At 39.1% G+C, this 26,901-nt stretch overlaps 1 protein-coding gene across 1 annotated transcript in view; it reads right to left on the reverse strand.

Moving 5' to 3' along the window:
* Positions 1-26,901, reverse strand: part of COL22A1 (collagen type XXII alpha 1 chain) — a 208,921-nt gene that overhangs the window by 162,025 nt on the left and 19,995 nt on the right. The window contains exons 2-3 of the mRNA XM_070748335.1: positions 7,549-7,623; positions 3,324-3,435 (exon numbers count right to left, since the gene is read on the reverse strand). Coding sequence (XP_070604436.1) covers positions 3,324-3,435; positions 7,549-7,623 — 187 coding nt within the window. The remainder of the gene's footprint in view (positions 1-3,323; positions 3,436-7,548; positions 7,624-26,901) is intronic.

A 26,901-nucleotide genomic window follows, 5' to 3' on the forward strand; every position in this document is an offset into this window, starting at 1 on the left:
AAGTGAGCAATTGAAACAGTGCTGTCTTATTCATCTGGGAAAAGAAAGATGCAGCAAAGGTTACAATGAATGGAAATATCCTCTTCTCAGTTGGCTTCGAATGATGCCCACTCTTTTATGATATTCTAGAATGAAAGGGCTCAGTGAAAAAAAAAATTCTTAAAACCTGCCTGGTGCTAATGCAGAATTAGATGAACTAATGATATTAATTTCAGTTGTCCGTTGCAGAAAACACAATTGTTTCATCTCGTTCTATCATTGTGACCTAATTGGACAGGAGCCGTTTCAAATTATTTTATCATATGAAGGTCTCGCTCATTTTCAGGCTTACAGAGACACAGTCTTTATTGTCTGCTGAGAATGTCTGCTAGAATCTGTGGTTTTTTCCTAGTTTCCTTATTTGGACAAACTTTCATTACTAAAAAAAAGAGCTTTGTTCTTGTGGTTTCTCTTCTCCAGTTTTCCTAATGAAGTTTGGATCAATTGTCTTCACCTGCAATACACATTTTAGCTAAGATTCTTCTAGGGGACCATGGTGCTCTCTGAGCTTGGTTATCATCATTATCATTATCATTATCATTATCATTATCATTATCATTATCATTATCATTATCATTATCATTATCATTATCATTATCATTATCATTATCATTATCATTATCATTATCATTATCATTATCATTATCATTATCATTATCATTATCATTATCATTATCATTATCATTATCATTATCATCATCATCATCATCATCATTATTATTATTATTATGTCAGTACAACTCAGCAAACGAGATCACTCTGCTGGATTTCGTATTTCATCACCAGTCGGGCGCTTCCCAAGCACCTAAGACTGCGTGGTGTAGCGGCAAATTATGTTTGCCGATCCCAGTAAAGCGGCCTTTTGCAATTGACAGATGGAGATTTTGTCAATTCTGATGCTTTTCAAATGTCTGCTGAGATCCTTTGGTACTGCGCCCAGCGTGCCAAGTACCACTGGGACCACTTTCACTGGCTTATGCCAGAGTCGTTGCAGCTCAATTTTTAGATCTTCGTATTTCACTAATTTCTCTAGCTGCTTTTCCTAAATTCTGCTGTCCCCTGGGATTGCGATGTCGATGATCCATACTTTCTTTTTCTCCACAATCAAGATGTCTGGTGTGTTATGCTTCAGAATTCGGTCAGTCTGAAGTCAGAAGTCCCACAGTAGTTTTGCTTGCTCATTTTCGACAACTTTTTCAGGCTTATGATCCCGCCAGTTCTTTGCCACTGGTAAATGGTAGTTCCGGCACAAGTTCCAGTGGATCATCTGTGCCACAGCATCATGTCTATGCTTGTAGTCAGTTATTATTATTATTTATTACATTTGTATGCCGCCCCTCTCCGTAGACTCGGAGAGGTTGCTTTCTTGAACACATTTCATTATACAAACTAGCTAACATCATCAGTGATAATAAGGTATGGTGTTTGCAGTGGAGGGCTGTGTCCGGATATATGCAGAGTAACACAGGAGGACTAGATAAGATACCTGACTATAATGTGGAAATTAAGGAACCAGATAAATGATGAAGACACATTTGTAGAAAAACAACAGTTTTACTCTTCAGTGCAAAATATCTTCTGCTTCAGTCTTTTATATACAGGAACTTTACTTAAGCTATATTCAGCTTACTTACAAGTAGATACTCAACCAATCCAGGTTACAAGTAGACATTAAGCCAATCCGGCTTTTTAGTACTGTAGATACTAAACCAATCCAGGTTTTCTGCATATGACTATCACTACTCTACTCAATATTTAACTCACGTTCGAATTGCCAGACAACTAACAACCACTATTATCAACAGCAAACAACAGCAGACAACCAAAGAATCATGGTGAAGTTGATTTGTATCTTATAATGCTCTGGCCCAATAAGATTGCTGTTCACACCCTATGACTCAGCATTAACATGCTTACATTCTACTTTTTACTTTATATAAGTAGACACAAGAACAGTTTTTTCCCAAATGCCATCACTCTACTAAACAAATAATTCCCTCAACGCTGTCAGACTTTTTACTAAATCTGCACTTCTATTCTACTAGTTTTTCTCATCATTCCTATCATCCTTTTCCTCTCACTTAGGACTGTAACTTGTTGCTTGTATCCTAAGATTTTTATTAATATTGATTGTTTCTTCATCGCTTATTTGACCCCTGTGAAAAACATTAAATGTTATACCACATGATTCTTGACAAATGTATATTTTTCTTTTATGTACACTTTTATTTTTTATTTATTCATTTGTCCAATACACAAATACATAGGAAGAAAAATAGACATGTGATAATATAAAAGAGGGTGAAAGTGAACTTAGAGGAGAGGATATATGAAAGGAAGAGAATATATAAGATAGGTGAAAGAAAGGAAAGACACTGAGAGCATATGCACCAAGACAAATTCCTTGTGTGTCCAATCACACTTGGCCAATAAAATTCTATTCTATTCTATTCTATTCTATTCTATATGGTAATACAATGTAATATAACCCAGGATCGAGCCGCCCCGAATCTATGGAGAGGGGCGGCATACAAATCTGATAAATAAATAAATTGGTAATCCTGACAGGCTGCTCACTGCCGGCGCTCCCGGTGCGCTCTCAGTGGCAGATGCAGGCATGTCCGGCACAGCTGCATATGCACATAAGTTGAATCTCACGTGAGGATGTTCATGCGCATGAGATTTCTGTGATTTTTGTGGATTTATTTGCTTCTGCGCATGCACCAAAGCAAAAAGAAAATGTAAAAATCGGTGAAATCTCATATGGATGAGCATCCGTGCATTAGATTTGGCTTCCTGTGCATGTGCAGAAGCCAAATATCACATGGAGGCATGCACATGCCTGCCGGTCATGCGCAGATGTGCACACATGCTCAGTTTTACTACTACTTTATACAGCGGCAGCAGCCCTCCACTGGCTGTTTAGTTTGGTCTGAATTTATATTCTAGTGTTCTTGGGTTTTTTTCCTTGAAGACATTTCACTTCTGATCCAAGAAGCTTCCTCAGCTCTGACAGGATGGTGGGAACCAGAAGAGTTTATATTCCTTGCAGACATATGGTCATTTGCATCCTTTTAGAGCAGGGCTCCTGACCTGCAGGCTAGATGTGTCACACTCTGGCCATGCCCACATCTGATTTAGCGAAGGGGGGGTAAAGTCCCAATACATCACATGATACCGCCATAATGATATGAGTTTGACACCTTTGTTTTAGAGAGTCATTGAAGTACTTGGAAGTTTATCTTCAATGGAGAAATGGTTCAAAGGAAGAGGGGAGAACTTACTGTGTTCGCTGAACAATGGGAAAACTTCCAAGGCGGACATAAGAGCTTTGGATTCCATTGTCTTTCATTCGGAATATTTCCCATACACTGAATAATTCCATCAAATCAAACCCTACCAAAACAAAAACAGAAAACATGAAAGACCAAAATGAGACTATAACATTTCGCTTCTGATAGATATTTATTATTTATTAATATCTATCCATAATAATTAAAGTAATTAAATTAATATACCTTCCAATATCCCAGCGACCGATTAGTTGCCACAGAATTGGCCTTCTCTGGGTTCTGTGAACAAAACAATGTTGTTTGGCAGGACCCAGGGGAAGAGCCTTCTCTGTGGTGGCCCTGACCCTCTGGAACCAACTCCTCCCAGAGATTAGGACCACCCCCACCCTCCTTGCCCTTCTGTAAACTACTGAAAACCCACCTATGTTGCCAGTCATGGGGAAATTGATTCCCCACGGCTGTCCCGCTTTATGTATGGTATGTTGAGTTGTGTGATTGTTCTTAATAAGGGTTTCTTAATTGTTCTGCTTTTTAACATTGGATTTGTAGATTGTATTCTTTGTTGGGAGCCGCTCCGAGTCCTTGGAGAGGGGCGGCATACAAATCTAATATATATCCCTGGTGCAGAGCTGAAGGGATTGGATACTGTAGCCTAGAGGACGAGTCCCAGTGGGTATGGCTAGCTGATGAGGCCAAAATAAGGCCGAAATAGATCTATCCTAGTCTCCCTTAATTTTCAAATTCAGCAAAAAAAAAAATGTGACATACACACACACATATATATCAGTGATCAATACAAAAAAATCATCAGCAAAGGTAATGTGTCTGTTTTATGGAATTTGATGGGCTGATTCAAAAACAAATATGCTTAGTTTTGCTCTAGCACATAAAGTGTCTGATATAGAAGCATTCTTGTTATTAGGTTATTTCTACATTTTCAATGAATGTGGTAATTGCTGTTTTTGTAATGTTGCCAGTATATTTCCTATACCTTATAATAACGATGCTGCACCATGGAAACTATACCTACTACAGAAAAAACTATATACATTTTTGAAATCAGAACCCAAAATGATTCAGGAAAGTACAAGGTCAATTGCGATGATTGTAAAAAATATTTTTTGTAGACCTGAGGACCAGTTTGTGTAGTGCTGAAGACACAGACTTAGAAACCAGGAGACTTTGAGTTCTAGTTTTGTCTTAGGATGGGTGACTGTGGGCCAATCACCAAGAGCCTATGCGTTCTAGTCTTTGGCATTCTTGTAGGGAAACAGGTAAATAGGATGAGGGAAAATTGTTACGTATGTTTACCACCTTGAGTTATTTCTAAAATAATAAAGTACAGTGATACCTTGTCTTACAAACTTAATTGGTTCCGGGATGAGGTTCTTAAGTTGAAACGTTTGTAAGACAAAACAATGTTTCCCATAGGAATCAATGGAAAAGCAATTAATGCGTGCAAGCCCAAAATTCACCCCTTTTGCCAGCCGAAGTGCTCGTTTTTGCGCTGCTGGGATTTCCCTGAGGCTCCCCTCCATGGGAAACCCCACCTCTGGACCTCTGTGTTTTTGCGATGCTGCGATTTCACTGAGGTTCCCCTCGCTGGGAAATCCCACCTCTGGACTTCTGTTGCCAGCAAAGCACCCGTTTTTGCACTGCTGGGATTCTTCTGCTGGGATTCCCCTGCAGCATCGCAAAAACACAGAAGTCCGGAGGTGGTGTTTCCCATGGAGGGGAGCCTCAGGGGAATCCCAGCAGTGCAAAAACAGGCACTTCGCTGGCAACAGAAGTCTGGAAGTGGGGCATCCCAACAGCGGTGGTGGGTTTGTAAGGTGAAAATAATTTGTAAGAAGAGGCAAAAAAATCTTAAACTCCGGGTTTGTATCTCAAAAAGTTTGTATGACGAGGCGCTTGTAAGATGAGGTATCACTGTATGATAAAGTAATAAGGGCATCTTAAAATATGCTGCCAAAGAGATCTCAACAAGTAACAAAATCAAGATGGGATGTTTTGACTTTCTTCCTCGCTCTTTCTTCAATCTCTGGACTGCATGACCACTTCTCGAAGTCCTTTCTTCAAGACAGCTTGAAATTCCTTTACTTACCATTGTACCCTGTATATTTTTAATGAATCCATTGGCACAGAGTTTCTTTGTTTCTCCAAAGAATTGTGGAATCCTCTTTTCCCATGCACATAGGGTCATCTATTCTTGATGAATTCTTGATGAATGTATTTTGTATGTACACTGAGAGCTTATGCACTGAAGACAAATTCCTTGTGTGCCCAGTCACACTTGGCCAATGAAGAATTCTATTCTATTCTATTCTATTCTATTCTATTCTACTCTACTCTACTCTACTCTACTCTACTCTACTCTAATTCTATTCTATTCTATTCTATTCTATTGTATTCTATTGAGTGCAATATGCATTTATCCTTAGAGAGGGAAGGGACATTCACGGTATGGCAAACCAGGCAAACTCGTGCCAGAGTTTAATGGGATCATTTTCTGATATATTGCTACTGTTGAAAATGTTCTGTGTTTAAACTCAGGAAGTATCTTTATATAAAGAAATATAAACTTTATTTTCACTCTCTTCAAAAATTGATATCATTTGGCACAGTAGAAGGTGCACTATGATCCTTTGCCAAGACTGTAATTTTGGAGATTTTACAGCTTGCACATAATTACTTTGTTAGATGCTTTTTTTGTTTCCTGAAATGTTTTTCCTTTGATTCCCCCCTCCCCCCGCATTCAGAAAGTAGTAGTAACAAGGCATTTATTATTGTCAAGTGCCCCTCAGCTTCACCCCATGAAAGATCCTGAAAATAACTTTTAATGGGATCATTTTTGGGATATATTGCTACTGTTGAAAATGTGGCCCCTATTTTTCTACTTCATTTTTACATGCTTTCGAAATGCTAGTTTGACATATGGTGGGACAAGTAATGGGATCTCACTCTGTTGCGTGATTCTGATAGACCTTTCTGATTGACAAGCTCAGCGTCTTAGCCACTGAGCCACCGTATCTCTATCTAAGAGCTTTACTAGTTGGGAAAATATAATGTATGGAAATAGCACTGCTCTTTGCAACCTTGTAAAAATTCTTTCTCTACCAAAAGAGGCACGGATACAAAAGAATGTAAACAAACACACACACACACACACACAAACACAAGACCCAACAGTGCCTGAACTCCATTTGAAGTCCTTCAATACAGAAACAGAAGTCCCTATTTTTTTTGTGGAAAAAAATTAAAGATTTTTTTTAATTTTTCTCTCCAATCACAAGTACAGAAAAAGAAAACACCATTAATTTTAAGTTATGTTACTGCTTGATCCACAGCTAACATTAGAAAATACATCTTTCAACTGTGGTGAGGGGGGCGTTTGCCCAGGTTTGCCTGGTGCACCAGTTGCGGCCCTATCTGGACTGGGAGTCACTGATCACAGTCACTCATGCCGTCATCACCTCGAGGTTCGACTACTGTAACACTCTCTACAACATGGGGCTACCTTTGAAGAGTGTTCGGAAACTTCAGATCGTGCAAAATGCAGCTACGAGAGCAATCATGGGCTTCCCTAGGTATGCCCATGTCACAGCAACACTCCACAGTCTGCATTGGTTGCCAATCAGTTTCCGGTCACAATTCAAAGTGTTGGTCATGACCTATAAAGTCCTTCATGGCATTGGGCCAGAATATCTCTGAGACCGCCTCCTGCTGCACGAATCCCAGCGACCGGTTAGGTCCCACAGAGTTGGCCTTCTCCAGGTCCCATCGACTAAACAATGTCGTCTGGTGGGACCCATGGGAAGAGCCTTCTCTGTGGTGGCCCCGACCCTCTGGAACCAGCTGCCCCAGAGATTAGAATTGCCCCCACCCTCCTTGTCTTTCGTAAACTTCTTAAAACCCACCTCTGCTGCCAGGCATGGGGGAACTGAGACATCTCCCCCAGGCCTATACAGTTTATGCATGGTATGTTTGTGTGTATGTTTTCTTTTTAATAAGGGGTTTTTAATGACTTTTAATTTTTAGATTTGTTTTATATTGTGTTATTATTGTTGTGAGCCACCCTGAGTCTACGGAGAGGGGCGGCATACAAATCTAATAAATTGAACTGAATGGAATGGAATAATAGAGTCCCTCTATATAATATATCACTGCTTTTCAATATGAAAATAAGAAGAACTGATTGTCACTAATATTACATTACCTGGTATGTCATCTATTTCTCCATTAGTGTGTCTGAACCTGTCCCCTTCTACTCGGACATTTGGACATAAGACATCTGCAAAGAGAGGGAAGAGAAAGGAAAGAGTTATTCCTGAGATCGCCATTGATTCCCCCCAGCTCTTTTTGTTTTTGTCGCTTTTTGGCACAATAGAAGTAATATTTAGTTGAACTACAGGACCAAGAGGAATCAGAGTTCCATAAAACGTGGAATAAATGGTACATCTGGCTGGATAAAAGACAATATACAACTCCATCATGATCCTTTTACCCTTCACCCAAACAATTATCCCACAAACCTATAAAATAACATTATGAATCATTGATAAAAGGATGAACAAATTCAAAATGACAAAACTTAAATTCTAGCTCAAGTTTAGAAACCTAAAACTTTCATCTATATTGATAGTAAAGATCTTAAAAGCTGTAATCAGGTCAACAGATAAGTTGACACTATTTATGACATTTGATAAATTTATAGATTAATTTATTCCTTCCTTCTTTCTTCTTCTTTTTTCTTTCCCTCCCTCTTTTTTCTCTTTTTCTTTCTTGCTCTTTAGCTTTATTTTCTTCCTTATTTTCTTTCTTTATGTAAGCGTGTATTTTGATTTATAACTGTATGCTCTAAATTCATATACATTTGTACCAATATTCACTTTGTTGGTATGTCTCGGTATAGCTAGGCTATGAGACCTTCGACATACACCGAGCAGAGAATTTTAACAGAGCGTGGGTGTGTGATAAAGCCAAAGAAACAAAGACACAGACTTAGTTATGCTTAATAAGTACTATTTACGTATAGACAAAAGATAGAAACATTCCATATGAAGCACTAAGCAAATACAAGATGATAAGCACTAAGCAAATACAATAACATACGCACTAAGCAAATACACTCCCCCCCATCAAAGCAAAGTAAAAATGACTGAGCAGAAATTAGCGTTACAGCGTCATTTGAGGGAAGGAGTACTGGCGCCCTCTTATGACAAACCAGCCTAGAATATTTAACAGTTAAAGTGATAGTACAAGTTTAAAGTGATAGTACAAATTTACAGTGGCAAACCCTAACAAACATGTACCCTGTACCAACACACATAGTCCTTTTGGTTTGCGGAAAGGGGCGGCATACAAATCTAATAAATTATTATTATTATTATTATTATTATTGTTGTTGTTGTTGTTGTTGTTATTATTTATGTATCCTCTTCCCTATTTATCTTCAATAAAAATTATACTTTCTTAGAAAAAGAAGAAGTAATATTTAGTACTTTTCTACCTCTTTGATAGCATACTGGAAGGTCTATGAAACCTTAGAATCCCCGTTGCCTACAAAAACTCTACAAAGAAAGTTGTATAAAGCAAAAAATTGTACACCTCACTGAGAAAAAACTATCATCTTAAACAGAGTCAACTGCCAAGATAGCAACCAACTCCATGCAGAGTAAATAAGGCCCCAATTCCAGGAAAGTAACAATGAACACATAGCCACAAAAAACCCAAAACCAGAATAATTCATAGCTACCTATGCCCTTAAAATCGCCCACACATTTGACTGGAATAATAAAGAAAGACTCAACCAAGCAAACAGCCGAAGAATCAGGAATTTGGGGAAGTCTAAGACAGCATTGGATAGGATTTACACTCTATCAAACACAAGATCTAAACCACACACATCAGATCCTATGCCAAACAAGGCTTTTCTTTCTTTGTTCATTTATGTAATACTTTAATGTACTTTAAGAAATAATTGTGTCAATATTTCTAGATAATGATCAAATCAAAAACAACAACACTATTTGATTATGGAAGAAATACACTGTTCAAAAAAATAAAGGGAACACTCAAAGAACACATCCTAGATCTCAATGAATGAAATATTCTCATTGAATACTTTGTTCTGTACAAAGTCGAATGTGCTGACAACATGTGAAATTGATTGTCAATCAGTGGTGCTTCCTAAGTGGTACAGTTTGATTTCACAGAAGTTTGATTTACTTGGAGTTAGATTGTGTTGTTTAAGTGTTCCCTTTATTTTTTTGAGCAATATATATTCAATATATATTCTGGCCTTCCGTCTATCTTGCTGGTCTGCAGACATAAATATAGAATGATTGAAATTGCATTATTTGATCATCTTGGAAAACAAAATTCAAGTCTTTCTAACAAGCAAAGCCAGCTGGGTCTGAAATTTCCTAATAGTGAGAAAAATTAACCAGTGGAACAGCTTGCCTTCTGGAGTTGTGGGTATTCCATCACTGGAAGTTTTTTAAGAAGAGACTGAACAGCCACTTGTTGGGAATGTTATAGATCTCCTGCTTGGGTAGAAGATTGGATTGGAATAGATGATCTCCATAGTCCTTTCCAACTCAGTTATTTTGTTATTCTGAAGAAAGCAAGCCAACAACAACTGAAGACAGCTAGCTAAATATCTATATATCAATATATAGCACTTAAACAAATTAGGGTCACATTAGTTCAAAGCAGTCCACATAGCAGTGGGTTCCTCCCAGTTCAGACTGGTTCACCAGAACCACTAACTGCCACCATCTATTTGTTTGTTTTGTTTGTTTTGTTTGTTTTGTTTGTTTTGTTTGTTTTGTTTGTTTTGTTTGTTTTGTTTGTTTTGTTTGTTTTGTTTGTTTTGTTTGTTTTGTTTGTTTTGTTTGTTTGTTTTGTTTGTTTTGTTTGTTTTGTTTGTTTTGTTTGTTTTGTTTGTTTTGTTTGTTTTGTTTGTTTTGTTTGTTTTGTTTGTTTTGTTTGTTTTGTTTGTTTTGTTTGTTTTGTTTGTTTTGTTTGTTTTGTTTGTTTTGTTTGTTTTGTTTGTTTTGTTTGTTTTGTTTGTTTTGTTTGTTTTGTTTGTTTTGTTTGTTTTGTTTGTTTTGTTTGTTTTGTTTGTTTTGTTTGTTTTGTTTGTTTTGTTTGTTTTGTTTGTTTTGTTTGTTTTGTTTGTTTTGTTTGTTTTGTTTGTTTTGTTTGTTTTGTTTGTTTTGTTTGTTTTGTTTGTTTTGTTTGTTTTGTTTGTTTTGTTTGTTTTGTTTGTTTTGTTTGTTTTGTTTGTTTTGTTTGTTTTGTTTGTTTTGTTTGTTTTGTTTGTTTTGTTTGTTTTGTTTGTTTTGTTTGTTTTGTTTGTTTTGTTTGTTTTGTTTGTTTTGTTTGTTTTGTTTGTTTTGTTTGTTTTGTTTGTTTTGTTTGTTTTGTTTGTTTTGTTTGTTTTGTTTGTTTTGTTTGTTTTGTTTGTTTTGTTTGTTTTGTTTGTTTTGTTTGTTTTGTTTGTTTGTTTTGTTTGTTTTGTTTGTTTTGTTTGTTTTGTTTGTTTTGTTTGTTTTGTTTGTTTTGTTTGTTTTGTTTGTTTTGTTTGTTTTGTTTGTTTTGTTTGTTTTGTTTGTTTTGTTTGTTTTGTTTGTTTTGTTTGTTTTGTTTGTTTTGTTTGTTTTGTTTGTTTTGTTTGTTTTGTTTGTTTTGTTTGTTTTCTTTGTTTTCTTTGTTTTGTTTGTTTTCTTTGTTTTCTTTGTTTTCTTTGTTTTCTTTGTTTTCTTTGTTTTCTTTGTTTTCTTTGTTTTCTTTGTTTTCTTTGTTTTCTTTGTTTTCTTTGTTTTCTTTGTTTTCTTTGTTTTCTTTGTTTTCTTTGTTTTCTTTGTTTTGCTTTGTTTTGCTTTGTTTTGCTTTGTTTTGCTTTGTTTTGCTTTGTTTGTTTTGCTTGTTTTGCTTGTTTTGCTTGTTTTGTTCGGTTTTGTTCGGTTTTGTTGCTTTTTTGTTGGTTTTGTTCATTCGGTTCGTTCGGTTCGTTCAGTTCGTTCAGTTCGTTTAGAAACATAGAAACATAGAAGACTGATGGCAGAAAAAACCTCATGGTCCATCTAGTCTGCCCTTATACTATTTCCTGTGTTTTATCATAGGATGGATCTATGTTTCTCCCAGGCATGTTTAAATTCAGTTACTGTGGATTTACCAACCACGTCTGCTAGAAGTTTGTTCCAAGGATCTACTACTCTTTCAGTAAAATAATATTTTCTCATGTTGCTTTTGATCTTTCCCCCAACTAACTTCAGATTGTGTCCCCTTGTTCTTGTGTTCACTTTCCTATTAAAAACACTTCCCTCCTGGACCTTATTTAACCCTTTAACGTATTTAAATGTTTTGATCATGTCCCCCCTTTTCCTTCTGTCCTCCAGACTATACAGATTGAGTTCATTAAGTTTCGTTTGTTTCATTTGTTTTGTTGGTCTATCAGTCTGTCAGTCTGTCAGTGTTGTGATTCCGTCTGAGGCTCCTCAGGGAACGGCTGAACCTCTGCCGGCTCCATGCTCAGAGGGGGAGGAGGAGGCCCAGGCAGACAGGGAGGAGGAATATCAGGCCGAGGGAGAGGGAGAACAGCCTGAGTCCCCCGGGGTGGAGCTCTCCCCAGCAAGCAGCCTGGAGTCCTTGGATGAAAATGCACAAGCCATCACCGATCTCAGGCAGAGAAGAGCAGCACAACGAAGGGGACAATTAGCCAGGTATTTCCAGCCCTAAATAGGCAACAGCTGGGTTTGGGTGTGGTTCTCCCCAGAAAGGCTGAAAAGGCAGACCCACCCTTCCTGTATTGTGGAGTATTATCTTTGGGAGTCCTGGGACCTGGCTGTGATCTTTGGCGTTTCTGACTCTGGCTTGTGGCCCTGAAGGCTGAAACCTTGGGGGGGAAAGACGTGGGTCTTATTCTCTACAGTGGTGTGTGTGCCAGCAAGAAGTCTTCTGTATTGTCTGGCCGTCATGACTCTACTGTGAAGCCTCATAGCCTGTCTGTTGGGAAGAACAGGTTTTTCTCTGTGTTTGTTTTTCCAACTATAAAGTGCCTTTGCTTTTACCAACGTGTCTGGCTGCTTTTTTCAGTTGGTGTTGAAGTCTGGGGGCACCCAGACAGAACAGTCAGTCTGTCGGTCTGTCAGTTCATCAGTTTGTGAGTTTGTCAATTTGTGAGTTTGTGAGTTTGTCTGTTTGTCAGTTTGTCAGTTAGTCAGTTTGTTAGTTTGTTAGTTTGTTTATTTATTCATTCATTCATTCTGATTTTTTTTCTTCTAGACATACATAGAAGCTGAGTTTCTGGCACTGTGTAGGTGCTGCCATCTTCTTTTCAGCTTTTTTGGGGGGGGGATTTTTTTGGAATTTTAGGCACTGTGCATCCGCGAACACACGAAGTATGTGGCGTGCGCATGTGGCGCGGGAGGGAGCAAACCAGCAGTGAGATAAGTTAACTCATCCCTGAGTTCACACACTATTTGAATCTATAACAGTGATGGCGAACCTATGTCACGGGTGCCACAGGTGGCACGTGGAGCCATATCTGCTGGCACGCAAGCCATTGCCCTAGCTCAGCTCCAACGTGCACGTGTGTGTTGGCCAGCTAAATTTTAGCTTGCACAGAGGCTCTGGGAGGGTGTTTTTGGCTTCCAGAGAGCTTCCAGGGGTGGGGAAAGCTGATTTCACCCTCCCTAGGCATTGAATTATGGGCGTGGACACACGCTCTTTTGGCACCTGAGAAAAAAAAAGGTTCGCCATCACTCATCTGTAACATGCATCTTTTAACTCACTAATCTCGTTGTAAGGTTGCTTGTCCTCTGATATATACCGTTGCCCTTTGTGGGAAGGTCTTGACTATCTGATGCCTGCTGAGCTTTGCAATAATCCTGCCCTACCTTATGCAATCATGAAACCGGACATTATATTGTTTGCAAAAGGAATCCCACAAGGCCACAACAGCTAACTGAGAAGCCGAAGAAATAGCATGCATACCCTATAACAAAACCCAAAAATGATTCACCAAGATCAGGCGTGTAATTTTGGACCTGGCTTTAATAAATAGAGTATGCATCACCAAAGGAGTATGCATCACCAAAGCATATGTTTGTTCAACCCATGCAAGATACTATATATCTAACAATTAAGACCAGATTATGGTACACCAGTGGTATGAATAAATGGATACATAAATACATTCAAGAGAGAAAGAGGTGAAACATTCAAAACCAATGGGGCTTATTCATGCAATAGGCTCGTGTTTATAAATATGGAAACTCCCTCTTGGCCCTGCTAGAGGGTAAGCAGGTTGCTTCTTCATTCATCCCCAAATGTTTTCAGGGTTTCCAGATGTGTATAAAGTGGTTAACAACCACGTCTATTGACCTTCAGCTAAGAAGCAGTCATTAAGGGGAATGTATCGAAATAGAATACAGTGGTACCTCTACTTAAGAACTTAAGTCGTTCCATGACCAGGTTCTTAAGTAGAAAAGTTTGTAAGTAGAAGCAATTTTTCCCATAGGAATCAATGTAAAAGCAAATAATGCATGCAAGCCCATTAGGAAAGAAGTAAAAGCTCAGAATTTGTGTGGGAGGAGGAGGAGAAAGAGGAGGAGGAGGACAGTTGCTGCAGAAGGAAGAAGGTGAGGTGAGGGGAATAAAAAAAAATCCAAAACTTTAAGGCTTAAAAAAAAAAGAGGATGGCGAGTAGGAGCATATGCCTCCCATACACCCGACACGAGATTGCCTCCCATACACTGCGCCAGAAAGAGAAACCCAGGCTGGTGAGAGGGGGGAACCTCTCACTCCTTTGACTGAAAGGCAGCGACTGCTGTTGCTGCTACCTGCTTCCTCTTCCTTCCCATGCTGAAGGGCTCCCCTCTCCTCTCACTCGCTTGCTTTGTAGCTGGCACCTTTCCTTCACTGTGGTGACTCCTCAGTTTGGCTGAAATCGAGTTGATCTGGCTGGGATGAAGTGCCCTCTTTTGCCTTTCTGTGCCCAAACGCAATAGGAGGCAACCTCGTGCCGGGTGTATGGGAGGCAGCGCAAGGGAGTCACCACAGCGAAGTAGTTTATTCCCTCTCCAAGCGCCAAGAGAAAGGTAAACGCTCTATTCGCTCTGGGCTGCCAAAGCCTCCTTAAACACCACCGAAAAGCTCCTCTGGCAGTCCAGAAAAGCCCGAGATGGACGGGATTAAAGGGGGAATGGCAGGAAACTGACCGGGCCTTTGTGCCTCTCTCAAATTTCCTGGGAATTTTTTCTGGGCTTGGGTTCTTAAGTAAAAAATGGTTCTTGAGAACAGGCAAAAAAATGTTGAACATCCAGTTCTAGAAGAATTCTTAAGTAGAGGCGTTCTTAAGTAGATGTGCCACTGTATATCTATGTCATGGTTCATGATAGGAGAAAAAACCACAGTGATCGGCTATACAAAAAAGCTCCAAATGCCCAAAAGAATAATCCAGCTTAGACCAGCTCTCAGCAATAGTTTTCCTTTCCTTTGTTTTCCTTTCCTTTCCTTTCCTTTCCTTTCCTTTCCTCTCCTCTCCTCTTCTTTCCTTTCCTTTCTTTTCCTTTCTTTTCTTTTCCTTCCCTTCCCTTTCCTTTCCCTCCCCTCCCCTCCCTTCCCCCTCAACTCTCAGCTACTTCTTTCCATCATTCCATCAGTGATGTTAAGAATTTCCTGCCTTTCCTTGGAATGTGAAACACATCATTGATTTCAACGTGGCAATAGGAGGCAAACTTCCTTTTTTAGATCCAATGGTTCCTCCCCTCCCCAAGAAACACTGAAGTTGTAAGAAGTAAAAACAAGTAAAATTCTCATGAGTTGAACTTGTTTGGATACAAATAGATGAAGAATTTGATAGAGCTGGACATAAATAAGTATTGGGAGGAAGAGAGTGAGGTCTTGGTTATCTCTTTGAGTTTTGTGGTTTTCTTTCAGACATTTCATGACCCAACTAGAGAATATTATCAATGCTAAAAGGGAGTGGGTTTTGTGGAGAGGAGGAGGAGGAAAAGGAAGAGGAAAAGGAAGAGGAGGAAGAGTAAAAGGAGGAAGAGGAGGAGGATGGAGAGGAGGAGGAAAAGGAGGAGGAGGAGGAAAAGGAGGAGGAGGAGGAAAAGGAGAGGGAGAAGGGGAGTAGGAGAAGGAAGAGGAGAAGGAGGAGGAGAAGGAGGTGGTGGTGGAGGAAAAAGAGCATTGTCTGAAATCTTTAATTAATTGTAACAATTGCCAATGTCTGTAGGCAAATTAATTAGTAGCGAACTACAGTATATTGTTCTTTGAATCACATGTGAAGCTTCCTGTAGATTGGGATTAGTAATTAATTAGATCTTTTACATTCAGTCTACAACTTGCAACATCTTAAAAGAAACTTTTCTTTTTAACTATTGGATCTTTCCCAAAGGTCTGGAGTACTTAAAGATGTTTTCTTAACATATGTGCTGTTCCAAGTAATACAATTTTCATAACTGATGTATTTCATATTGTTTCCACGTGGTTTTTGGTAAAGCACGCCGACCACAATTATTAAAACCACAGCCAAAATTGAAAATAACACCTTTAAGACACAGAGGGCAAACATAATTTATAAAACCGTGCCTAACTAGCATTTATTTCCTTGTCCATTCATCAGGCATTCAAATTGCCAGTGCCAAGAAAAACAACTTCCTCCCTCGCTAACAAGCTTTGAGTCAAAGCGTACAAGATCCTTTGCTTTCCATCTGGCCTTCAAAGAACTGAGCCCCAGAATTGATTTGAGGAAATGAAGAGGAACGAGACATAGGAAACTCAAATGCTGAGAGAGACCAAAGTGAAGTCATGTCCCTTGAGACAAATGAGCCTCTAGAAGAGCAGGCACTCAAGCTTGCAAGGCTGAGTCCAATGTTTGGAATCTTTAATTAATTGAAACAATTGCCAATGTATGTCGGCAGATTGATTAATTAATAGTGAACTATATTGTTCTTTGAATCTCAAGTGAAACTCCTGTAGATTGGGACCGGCAATAGCTAGATCTTTTTGTGTTACCTCTTGCTAATCAAATCAATTATAATTCAACTACAGTGGTGCCTCTACCTAAGAATGCCCCTACTTACAAACTTTTCTAGATAAGAACCGGGTGTTCAAGATTCTTTTGCCGCTTCTCAAGAACCATTTTCCACTTACAAACTCAAGCCTGCGAAACTGTAACCGGAAAAGGCAGGGAGAAGCCTCTGTGGGGTCTCTCTAGGAATCTCCTGGGAGAGAACAGGGCCAGAAAAGGTGAGGAGAAGCCTCCGTGGGGCCTCTCTAGGAATCTCCTGGGAGGAAGCAGGGCCTCTACCCTCCCTGTTGTTTCCCCAATCACACACATCATTTGCTTTTACTTTGATTCCTATGGGAAATATTGCTTCTTCTTACAAACTTTTCTACTTAAGAACCTAGTCACGGAATGAATTAATTCCGGAAGTAGAGGTACCACTGTATTGGTCTTTGATATCATAGGTTATTAATTCAATTCAATTCAATTCAATTTATTTGACTTCTATGCTGCCCAATTCCAATGGGACTTAGGGCGGCTTACAACAGTAAATAGTACATACAATAAACAAATAAAATAATTAGCAATAGGAACAATAACAACCACAATAAAACACAATGAACTATCCAATTGAACTACATACATAAAGAAACAGTTGCAACATCATGATAAGATGTTACATTCTTTTTTTTTTAATTGAATATTTACATTAAAATTACACAACAAAAAACAAGAATATATACACAAAAAACGGAAAGGAAAAGAGGCGAAATAAAGAAAGAGAAAAAGAATAGGAAAGTGAAAAAGAGAAAATAAAGCATTCTGCTTTATATATTACATATTTGATATCATTATTTACAATTAGAACTACTCAAGGAGTAGTGTATTTTATATGCAACTTATGTCTAATTTGCAAAGGAAAATCTTTCTTTTGATACGTTATTATGCATTTATTACATAGGTACATTTTTGTGATCTTCATATCATTTTATCAGTCATATATCCTTCTTGTTTCAATGGTATAATGGTGCTATGATTTATTAATATTTGTTGGTAATATTTAAGTTTATTACTTCTGAATTTGAAATTGGGGTTCCTAATTTCTTTTCATTTTACTTTATTTAATTTTGTTTTTATTTTAATTTATTTTTTGCAACCCAGATATACCATCTGTCCCAGCTTTTGTGGAAATCTTCCATATCCTTATCTTGCAGTTCATAGGTCAATTTTGTCATTTCAACTACCTGATACACTTTGGTTATCACATTGTATATTGTTGGTGTGAGTTCCTCTTTCCAACATTGAGCATACGTGATTCTGGCCGCTGTTGTAATATGCAGTATTACATGTCTATCGTACTTTGTAAAATGTTGCCTAAATATTCCCAGTAAAAACAATTCTGGTCTTATAGATACTTCCTTCCTTATAATTCCTTTGATCATATTTCTAATTTCCCCCCAGAATTGTTTAACTGATGGACGTGTCCACCACATGTGGTAATAAGTGCCTGGTTTTTCCCGGCACTTCCAGCAGATGGGGGAGAGTTTAGGGTACATTTTAGACAGACGAGCTGGAGGAAGATGCCATCTGTAGAACATCGATAAGATGTTACATTCATGGCCCCCAGGCCTGCCGGCAAAGCCAGGTCTTCACAGCCTTTCAGAAGGATAGTAGAGTGGGAGCAGTACGGACAGTGGAGGGTAGTTGGTTCCATACTGTTGGGGCAACCACAGAGAAGGCTCTCCCACATGGGCCCGTCAACTTATATTGTTTAGTCGACTGGACCTGGAGGAGGCCAGCTCCTTGTGATCTGATTGGTCTCTGGGAGCTATATGGCAGGAGACAATCTCATAGATAAACTGGTCCTATGCCATGTAGGGCTTTATAGGTAATAACCAACATCTTGAATTGTGACCGGAGAGCAGAGACCAATTGTTAATCAGTACAGTGTCCGGATCATTGACTATCTACTGTGGACCTCTCCCGATTCCTAAGAGGTCAGTAAAGGGCGTGCATAAGTGCACCAGAGTGCCTTCCGACCCCTGTCCTAACATTTCTTTTTTACTAGTATTATGTATGTGAATATTATTATATCTTTGTATACCACCAATATGTACTTGAGAAAACAAACAAATAAATAATAAATAAATAAATATTATAGATAGAAAAGGGGAATATAAGGGAATAGACTTTATAATATTGCTCTCTGTAGATGAAATATGTCTCACGTGTTGTTAATTTTAATTAAGTTAGCAAAGAAGAGGATAAAAAGTATATATTAAAAGCATTGTTAGGATTTTTTCTCTCTGAATGTTGAACGTAACCAAGAAATAGGAAAGTGAACACAAGAACAAGGGGACACAATCTGAAGTTAGTTGGGGGAAAGATCAAAAGCAACATGAGAAAATATTATTTTACTGAAAGAGTAGTAGATCCTTGGAACAAACTTCCAGCAGACGTGGTAGATAAATCCACAGTAACTGAATTTAAACATGCCTAGGATAAACATATATCCATTGTAAGATAAAATACAGGAAATAGTATAAGGGCAGACTAGATGGACCATGAGGTCTTTTTCTGCTGTCAGTCTTCTATGTTTCTATGTTTCTATGTTTCTAAATATCATTTATTATTATTTTAGGCACTAATCTGTGGGGTTTTCTACTGCTCATGTTGTTGGAGAAAAAACAAAGAAAATTTTATATCCCCTCCCAAAAAAAGAATCTTTACAGACTTTTACATTCCATTCATGGAAAATCTCCGTTACTATCATAAAAGGGTTAAGTAAAATGGCAAGTTTCCACAACTCAGCACGCCAATTAAGCGAGCGTTTTGAAAATGTTAACGATGGTACAAAGGCCCTTATGCCAGCTAGTATTTTACCCCTGTTTTGTCTACAGCAAATTACAAGGAAGGATGGAACAATTACAGTGACGACTTGCCTGCTTATAAAATTGGACCCTGTAACTTTCATTTAACCACTTGTGTCTCAGTAAACCCAAGTGCCAATTTGGAGAACAAGTGAATCAGAGTCAGCTGGGAGTTCGGCTCATGCTATTTCCAGAGGCAAAATTAGAGGTGAGACAGGAATGGCAGCTGTTCTGCTCATTTGGCCTCTGGCAAGAATTCAGACCTCCGACCAAACCGAGTAGTTAAGAATAAGAAAGAAAGAAAGAAAAAACTTGGAATGCGGAAACATTTCAGTGGAGGATCGGATTAGATTTTGCTGGGAGGCATGTCCAAAGCTGGCTGTCTGTCTGTCTGTCTGTCTGTCTGTCTGTCTGTCTGTCTGTCTGTCTGTCTATCTTCCTCTGTCATCTCTTGGTCTCTTTGAATATATTGAATTGGAAACACCTAGCACACAAAGTCTGTTGTGGTTAGCTCTGGCCCAGCTCCTGCCCCAAGGACTGTGGATGTGGGGGAGACATCCACATGCCGCAGGCCTGTTTTGCTCCCCCGGTGGAATCTGCTGATGAAGGCTCCTCTGACCAAGAAGACATGAGTGACAGGGAGGAGGAGAGTGTGGCAGACAGCTCAGAAGGAGATCAATTATCTAGCTCCTCCTTGGATTTGGATCAAGAGTTAATGATACAGCCACGCATGCGGAGAGCGATGCATAGGCAGCAACAACTGAGAGATTATTATCAAAGAAAATGAGGCCACCTGTGGTTGGGTGGGGCTGTGGTCATTAGTGAGGCTGCTATAAATAGCAGCCTGTGGGTTTGGCCATTGAGGAGGATTATCTGATCGTTGTGTTTCGTGACTGCCTTGCTGACTTTGACCTTTGTGTGCTGATTTTCCCCCACTTTGAAACTAAACCAGAGCAAAGTGTGTTTCACTTTGTGAAAGAAGAAGGACTTGCCTCACAGCTGCAAGCTAAGTATCACAGAACTGATAAGGGACTTGTACAAATTGCCAGTTCGTTTGGAGACGAGTGCTCTTTGCTATACAAAAAGAGTGCTCCGTTTATTTGCATTTTCGGTATAAAGAACATTGTTTTGAATTTTCAAATGTGTGTGTGTCTGAAATTTGTATCTGAATTTTCGGGAGGATGCTGCCAGAGAGCTTGACAGAACAAAGTCCAAATGGAAATTTGAAGTCATTTCAGCTGGAATGAAAATATATCTAATTTTACAGGCACCAAAGTTAGTTTTACTTGCTGCACTCTTTTTTCAGTGTGACATTCAGGAATGTATTCTCACAGAAGTTGGCAGTGCTGATATGGGCCTCCTGAATAAAAGGGAATCTGGTGCTTTCAGGGTAATAATAATAATAATAATAATAATAATAATAATAATAATAATAATAATAACAACAACAACATCTCTCAGCTGTGGCGAGGGGGGCGTTTGCCCAGGTTCGCCTGGTGCACCAGTTGCGGCCCTATCTGGACCGGGACTCATTGCTCACAGTCACTCATGCCCTCATCACCTCGAGGTTCGACTACTGTAATGCTCTCTACATGGGGCTACCTTTGAAAAGTGTTCGGAAACTTCAGATCGTGCAAAATGCAGCTGCGAGAGCAGTCATGGGCTTACCTAGGTATGCCCATGTTTCACCATCACTCCGCAGTCTGCATTGGCTGCCGATCAGTTTCCGGTCACAATTCAAAGTGTTGGTTATGACCTTTAAAGCCCTTCATGGCATTGGACCAGAATATCTCCGAGACCGCCTCCTGCCGCACGAATCCCAGCGACCGATTAGGTCCCACAGAGTGGGCCTTCTCCGGGTCCCGTCAACTAAACAATGTCGGTTGGCGGGCCCCAGGGGAAGAGCCTTCTCTGTGGCGGCACCGGCCCTCTGGAACAAACTCCCCCCGGAGATTAGGATTGCCCCTACTCTTCCTGCCTTCCGTAAACTCCTTAAAACCCACCTCTGCCGTCAGGCATGGGGGAACTGAAACATCTCCCCCTGGGCATGTTTAATTTATGCATGGTATGTCTGTGTGTGCGTCTGTTAGCATATGGGTTTTTTAAAATATTGAAATATTTTTAAATTTGTCTGTTTACTTATGATTTGTTTCTACATGTTGTGAGCCGCCCCGAGTCTTCGGAGAGGGGTGGCATACAAATCTAATAAATAAATAAATAAATAAATAAATAAATAAATAAATAAATAAATAAATAAATAAATAAATAAATAAATAAATAAATAAATAAATAAATAAATAAATAAATAAATAAATAAATAAATAAATAAATAAATAAATAAATAAATAAATAAATAAATAAATAAATAAATAAATAAATAAATAAATAAATAAATAAATAAATAAATAAATAAATAAATAAATAAATAAATAAATAAATAACAACAACAACAACAGAGTTGGAAGGGACCTTGGAGGTCTTCTAGTCCAACCCCCTGCTTAGGCAGGAAACCTTACACTACTTCAGACGGATGGTTATCCAACATCTTCTTAAAAGTTCCAGTGTTGGAGCATTCACAACTTCTGGAGGCAAGCTGTTCCACTGATAAATTGTTCTAACTGTCAGGAAATGTCTCCTTAGTTTTAAGTTACTTCTCTCCTTGTTTAGTTTCCACCCATTGCTTCTTGTTCTACACTCAGGTGCTTTGGATAATAGGTTGACTCTTTCTTCTTTGTGGCAACCCCCCAGACTATTATTATTATTATTTATTAGATTTGTATACTGCCCCTCTCTGCAGACTCGGGGTGGCTCAGAGCAATAACAAAAAAAACACAATGTACAACAACTCTAATATTTAAAAATATCTAAAAACCCTTATTTAAAAACCAGACATACACACAAACATACCATGCATAAACTATATAGGCCTGGGGGAAATGTCTCAATTTCCCATGCCTGACGGCAGAGGTGGGTTTTAAGGAGTTTGTGAAAGGCAAGGAGGGTGGGGGTGATCCTAATCTCCTGGGGGAGCTGGTTCCAGAGGGTCGGGGCTGCCACAGAGAAGGCTCTTCCCCTGGTCCCGCCAGGCGACATAGTTTAGTCAATAGGACCCGGAGAAGGCCAACTCTGTGGGACCTAACTGGAATGCGTCTGGAAGAACTTTCGGACGGTTAGAGCGATCAACCAGTGGAATGGCCTGCCAGCAGAGGTTGTGAACTCCCCAACTTTGGACACTTGCAAGAGGAGATTGGACTGCCATTTGGCTGGGGTGATGTAGGATTTCCTGCTCAGGCAGGGGGTTGAACTTGATGACCTGTAAGGTCCCTTTCAACTCTAATAATAAATAATAAATAAATAAATAATATATTGAACTGGAAACACCTAGCACGCAAAGTCCAAATGGAAATTTGAAGACATTTCAGCTGGAATGAAAATATATCTAATTTTACAGGCACGAAAGTTAGTTTTACTTCCTACACTCTTTTTTCAGTGTGACATTCAGGAATGTATTCTCACAGAAGTTGGCAGTGCTGATATGGGCCTCCTGAATAAAAGGGGATCTGGTGCTTTCAGAGTAATAATAATAATAATAATAATAATAATAATAATAATAATAATAACAACAACAACAACAACAACCACCACCACCACCACCACCACCACAACAACAACAACAACAACAACAGAGTTGGAAGGGATCTTGGAGGTCTTCTAGTCCAACCCCCCTGCTTAGGCAGGAAACCCTACACTACTTCAGACAGATGGTTATCCAACATCTGCTTAAAAAGTTCCAGTGTTGGAGCATTCACAATTCCGGAGGCAAGCTGTTCCACTGATCAATTGTTCTAACTGTCAGGAAATATCTCCTTAGGTTTAAGTTACTTCTCTCCTTGTTTAGTTTTCACCCATTACTTCTTGTTCTACACTCAGGTGCTTTGGATAATAGGTTGACTCTTTCTTCTTTGTGGCAACCCCTGAGATTATTATTATTATTATTTATTAGATTTGTATGCTGCCCCTCTCTGCAGGCTCAGGGCGGCTCACAGCAATAACAAAAAAAACCCAATGTACAACAAATCTAATATTTAAAAATATCTAAAAACCCTTATTTAAAAACCAGAAATACACACAAACATACCATGCATAAACTATATAGGCTTGGGGGGAGATGTCTCAATTCCCCCATGCCTGACGGCACAGGTGGGTTTTAAGGAGTTTGCGAAAGGAAAGGAGGGTGGTGGCAATCCTAATCTCCGGGGGGAGCTGGTTCCAGAGGGTCGGGGCTGCCACAGAGAAGGCTCTTCCCCCTGGGTCCCACCAGACGACATTGTTTAGTCAACAGGACCCAGAGAAGGCCAACTCTGTGGAACCTAACTGGTCGCTGGGATTCGTGTAGCAGAAGACGGTCTCAGAGGTATTTGGGTCCGATGCCAGAGGATCTGAGAGCATGTTTTCTCTTTTTGACCTCTTCTGCATCTGGAAGAACTTCCGGACGCTCAGAGCGATCAACCAGTGGAACGGCCTGCCAGCGGAGGTTGTGAACTCCCCAACTTTGGACGTTTTCAAGAGGAGATTGTACTGTCATTTGGCTGGGGTCCTGTAGGATTTCCTGCGAGGTCCCTTTCAACATACATACATACATACATACATACATACATACATACATACATACTCAATCAATCAATCAATCAATTAATCAATCAATCCCAGGCTCCAGGAAAGGCTCTGGAGACTGAGAAGGCTGAAAAATGGCCCTACCTGGATAGCCTATGTCAGGAAATAGGCTATTTCTGGCCTTCAGAGGCTTCAGAGAGGTCCTGCTAGGCCCAAAATGGGGCACGGGGTCACAGACACATACGTGGGGAAGCGTGGGGGTTGTACATGCATGCACAGGGAAGGTAACCATGTATTGGACTGTCATTTGGCTGGGGGGGCTGTAGGATTTCCTGCGAGGTCCCTTTCAACATACATACATAGATAGATACACACACACACACATACATACATACATACATACATACATACATACATACATACATACATAAACAATCAGGCATGGGGGAATTGAAACATCTCCCCCCGGGCCTATATAATTTATGTATGGTATGTTTGTAGGTATGTCTGCTTAAAAATGGGGGTTTTTAACTATTTTAAATTTTAAATTGTATATTATTAGATTTGTTATGAATTGTTTTATTGTGTTGTGAGCTGCCCCGAGTCCACGGAAAGGGGCGGCATACAAATCTAATAAATAATAATAATAAATAATAAATCAATCAATCAATCCCAGGCTCCAGGAAAGCCTCTGGAGACTGAGAAGGCTGAAAAATGGGCCTACCTGGAAAGCCTATGTCAGGAAATAGGCCATTTCTGGCCTTCCGAGGCTTCAGAGAGGCCTGCTAGGCCCAAAATGGGGCACGAGACCACAGACACATGCGTGGGGGAGCATGGGGGAGTGTGGGGGTTGTACATTGATGCACGGGGAAGGTAACCATGTGGGGCAGACACACATGTATGTGCAGGGGAGCGGGGCATATGGGAGATATGAGTGTGGGCACGCACTGGAACGTGCATACATGTGATTTAGCAACTGAGGGGAAAAAGTTTCACTGTCCCTGATCTATAGAATTAGACAAGTGGCCACCATAATTTGTATAACATGAAATTGTAGCTGCCTTTTAAATGAGTTGTCCATTGTCTTAGCAGTTTAATTCCACTTGTTTTGGTCATGAATCATGCCGGAGAAAGGCTTTTAATGACTTTTAAACAGCCATTTCTCCTCTTATTCAATGTGACATCAGTTCAAAGCGAAGGAAAACAAATAATGGTGAATAGTTAATCTTGCTCAGTGGGGTTAAAATTCCTGGGCACCGACAATAATTAAAAGACCAGTTAATTTAAGATTTGATCTGCAACCCGAGACTTTTAATGACCCACACAGGCCAAAGGATATTAGATTTAATCCTGGCATCTTTACCATCAAAAAGACAAAAGAGAGAAGGTGATAGTCTTAATTAGACAGGTGTTGATTTACTCACTTTGTTCTTTTCATTCACTGGACTTGCTTGCTTACTTACTAAACAGATTTTAACTTGGACAAAACTCAGTGACAGTCAGAATAAACTACATCACTGTTTCTCCACCTTGACCAAAAACAGTTGTGCTCTTATGTTATTCTGCCTGTTGATCAAATTTGTTCTTTCACTTTTACCCAAAAGTTTTAAATAGTTTTCCAGTTGCCCTGAAGTGTTGAAATTTTCAGATTTTGTAATACTTAATGAGCAGGGGATGTGTTGTTGTTGTTGTTGTTGTTGTTGTTGTTGTTGTTGTTATTATTATTATTATTATTATTATTATTATTATTATTATGTCAGTACAACACAGGAAACGAGATCACTATGCTGGATTTCGTATTTCATCCCCAGTCGGGCGCTTCCCAAGCACCTAGGACTGTGTTATGTAGCGGCGAATTATGTTTGCCGATCCCAGTAAAGCAGCCTTTTGCAATTGACAGATGGAGATTTTGTCAATTCCGATGGTTTTCAAATGTCCGCTGAGATCCTTTGGCACTGCGCCCAGTGTGCCAAGTACCACTGGGACCACTTTCACGGGCTTATGTCAGAGTCGTTGCAGCTCAATTTTCAGATCTTCATATTTCACTAATTTCTCTAGCTGCTTCTCCTCAATTCTGCTGTCTCCTGGGATTGCGATGTCGATGATCCATACTTTCTTTTTCTCCACGATCACAATGTCTGGTGTGTTATGCTTCAGAATTCGGTCAGTCTGAAGTCAGAAGTCCCACAGTAGTTTTGCTTGCTCATTTTCGACCACTTTTTCGGGCTTATGATGCCACCAGTTCTTTGCCACTGGGAAATGGTAGTTCTGGCACAAGTTCCAGTGGATCATCTGTGCCACAGCATCACGTCTATACTTGTAATCAGTCTGTGCGATCTTTTTTGCAGCAGCTGAGTATGTGATCGATTGTTTCATCTGTTTCTTTACAGAGTTTGCACTTCGGATCATCTGTTGATTTTTCAATTCAATTATTATTATTATTATTATTATTTATTTATTATTTGGATTTGTATGCCGCCCCTCTCCGAAGACTTATTATTATTATTATTGTTGTTGTTGTTTTAATATTCATTTATTAGAGTTTACTATTAATTGTGTTTCTCTTTCTATATTTTTATTTACAGTTTGCATTTTTTGGTTCTCCTCCACCCCTGTTAGTTTGCCATTAGATGTATTTTCCTCGAATCTAGTTATAAAATAAACAAATTAAAAAATGCTGAGTGGAACTCGTTTAACTCTCTTCAAAATTGTTGTCAGGTTTTAAAGTTTAATTTGACAAGAAAGAAAGGCATTAAATACATGGAGAATAGCTGCATTATATATATTGAATTTAATTTAAATGTAAATTTCATTTAATCTAAATTATTTGTTCTTAAGGCCACACTGCTTGCTATTTACTCTTGAGAATTCAGCTTAGGAAAAAATGTTCTTAGCGGTGAACTAATTCTAAAGATACTGGCTTTAATTTTATTTATTTTTTTATTACATTTTAACTATTATCTTTATATATTAACTTTGCTGGCAGGCAAATTGCTGGAAAGCAGAAGTAAAAATATTTTCCCTTGTTTTCCTCCAACAAACTAAAAGTACATAAATG

This window comes from Erythrolamprus reginae, chromosome 3, assembly GCF_031021105.1.
Source record: "Erythrolamprus reginae isolate rEryReg1 chromosome 3, rEryReg1.hap1, whole genome shotgun sequence".
Classification (NCBI taxonomy): Eukaryota; Metazoa; Chordata; class Lepidosauria; order Squamata; family Dipsadidae; genus Erythrolamprus; species Erythrolamprus reginae.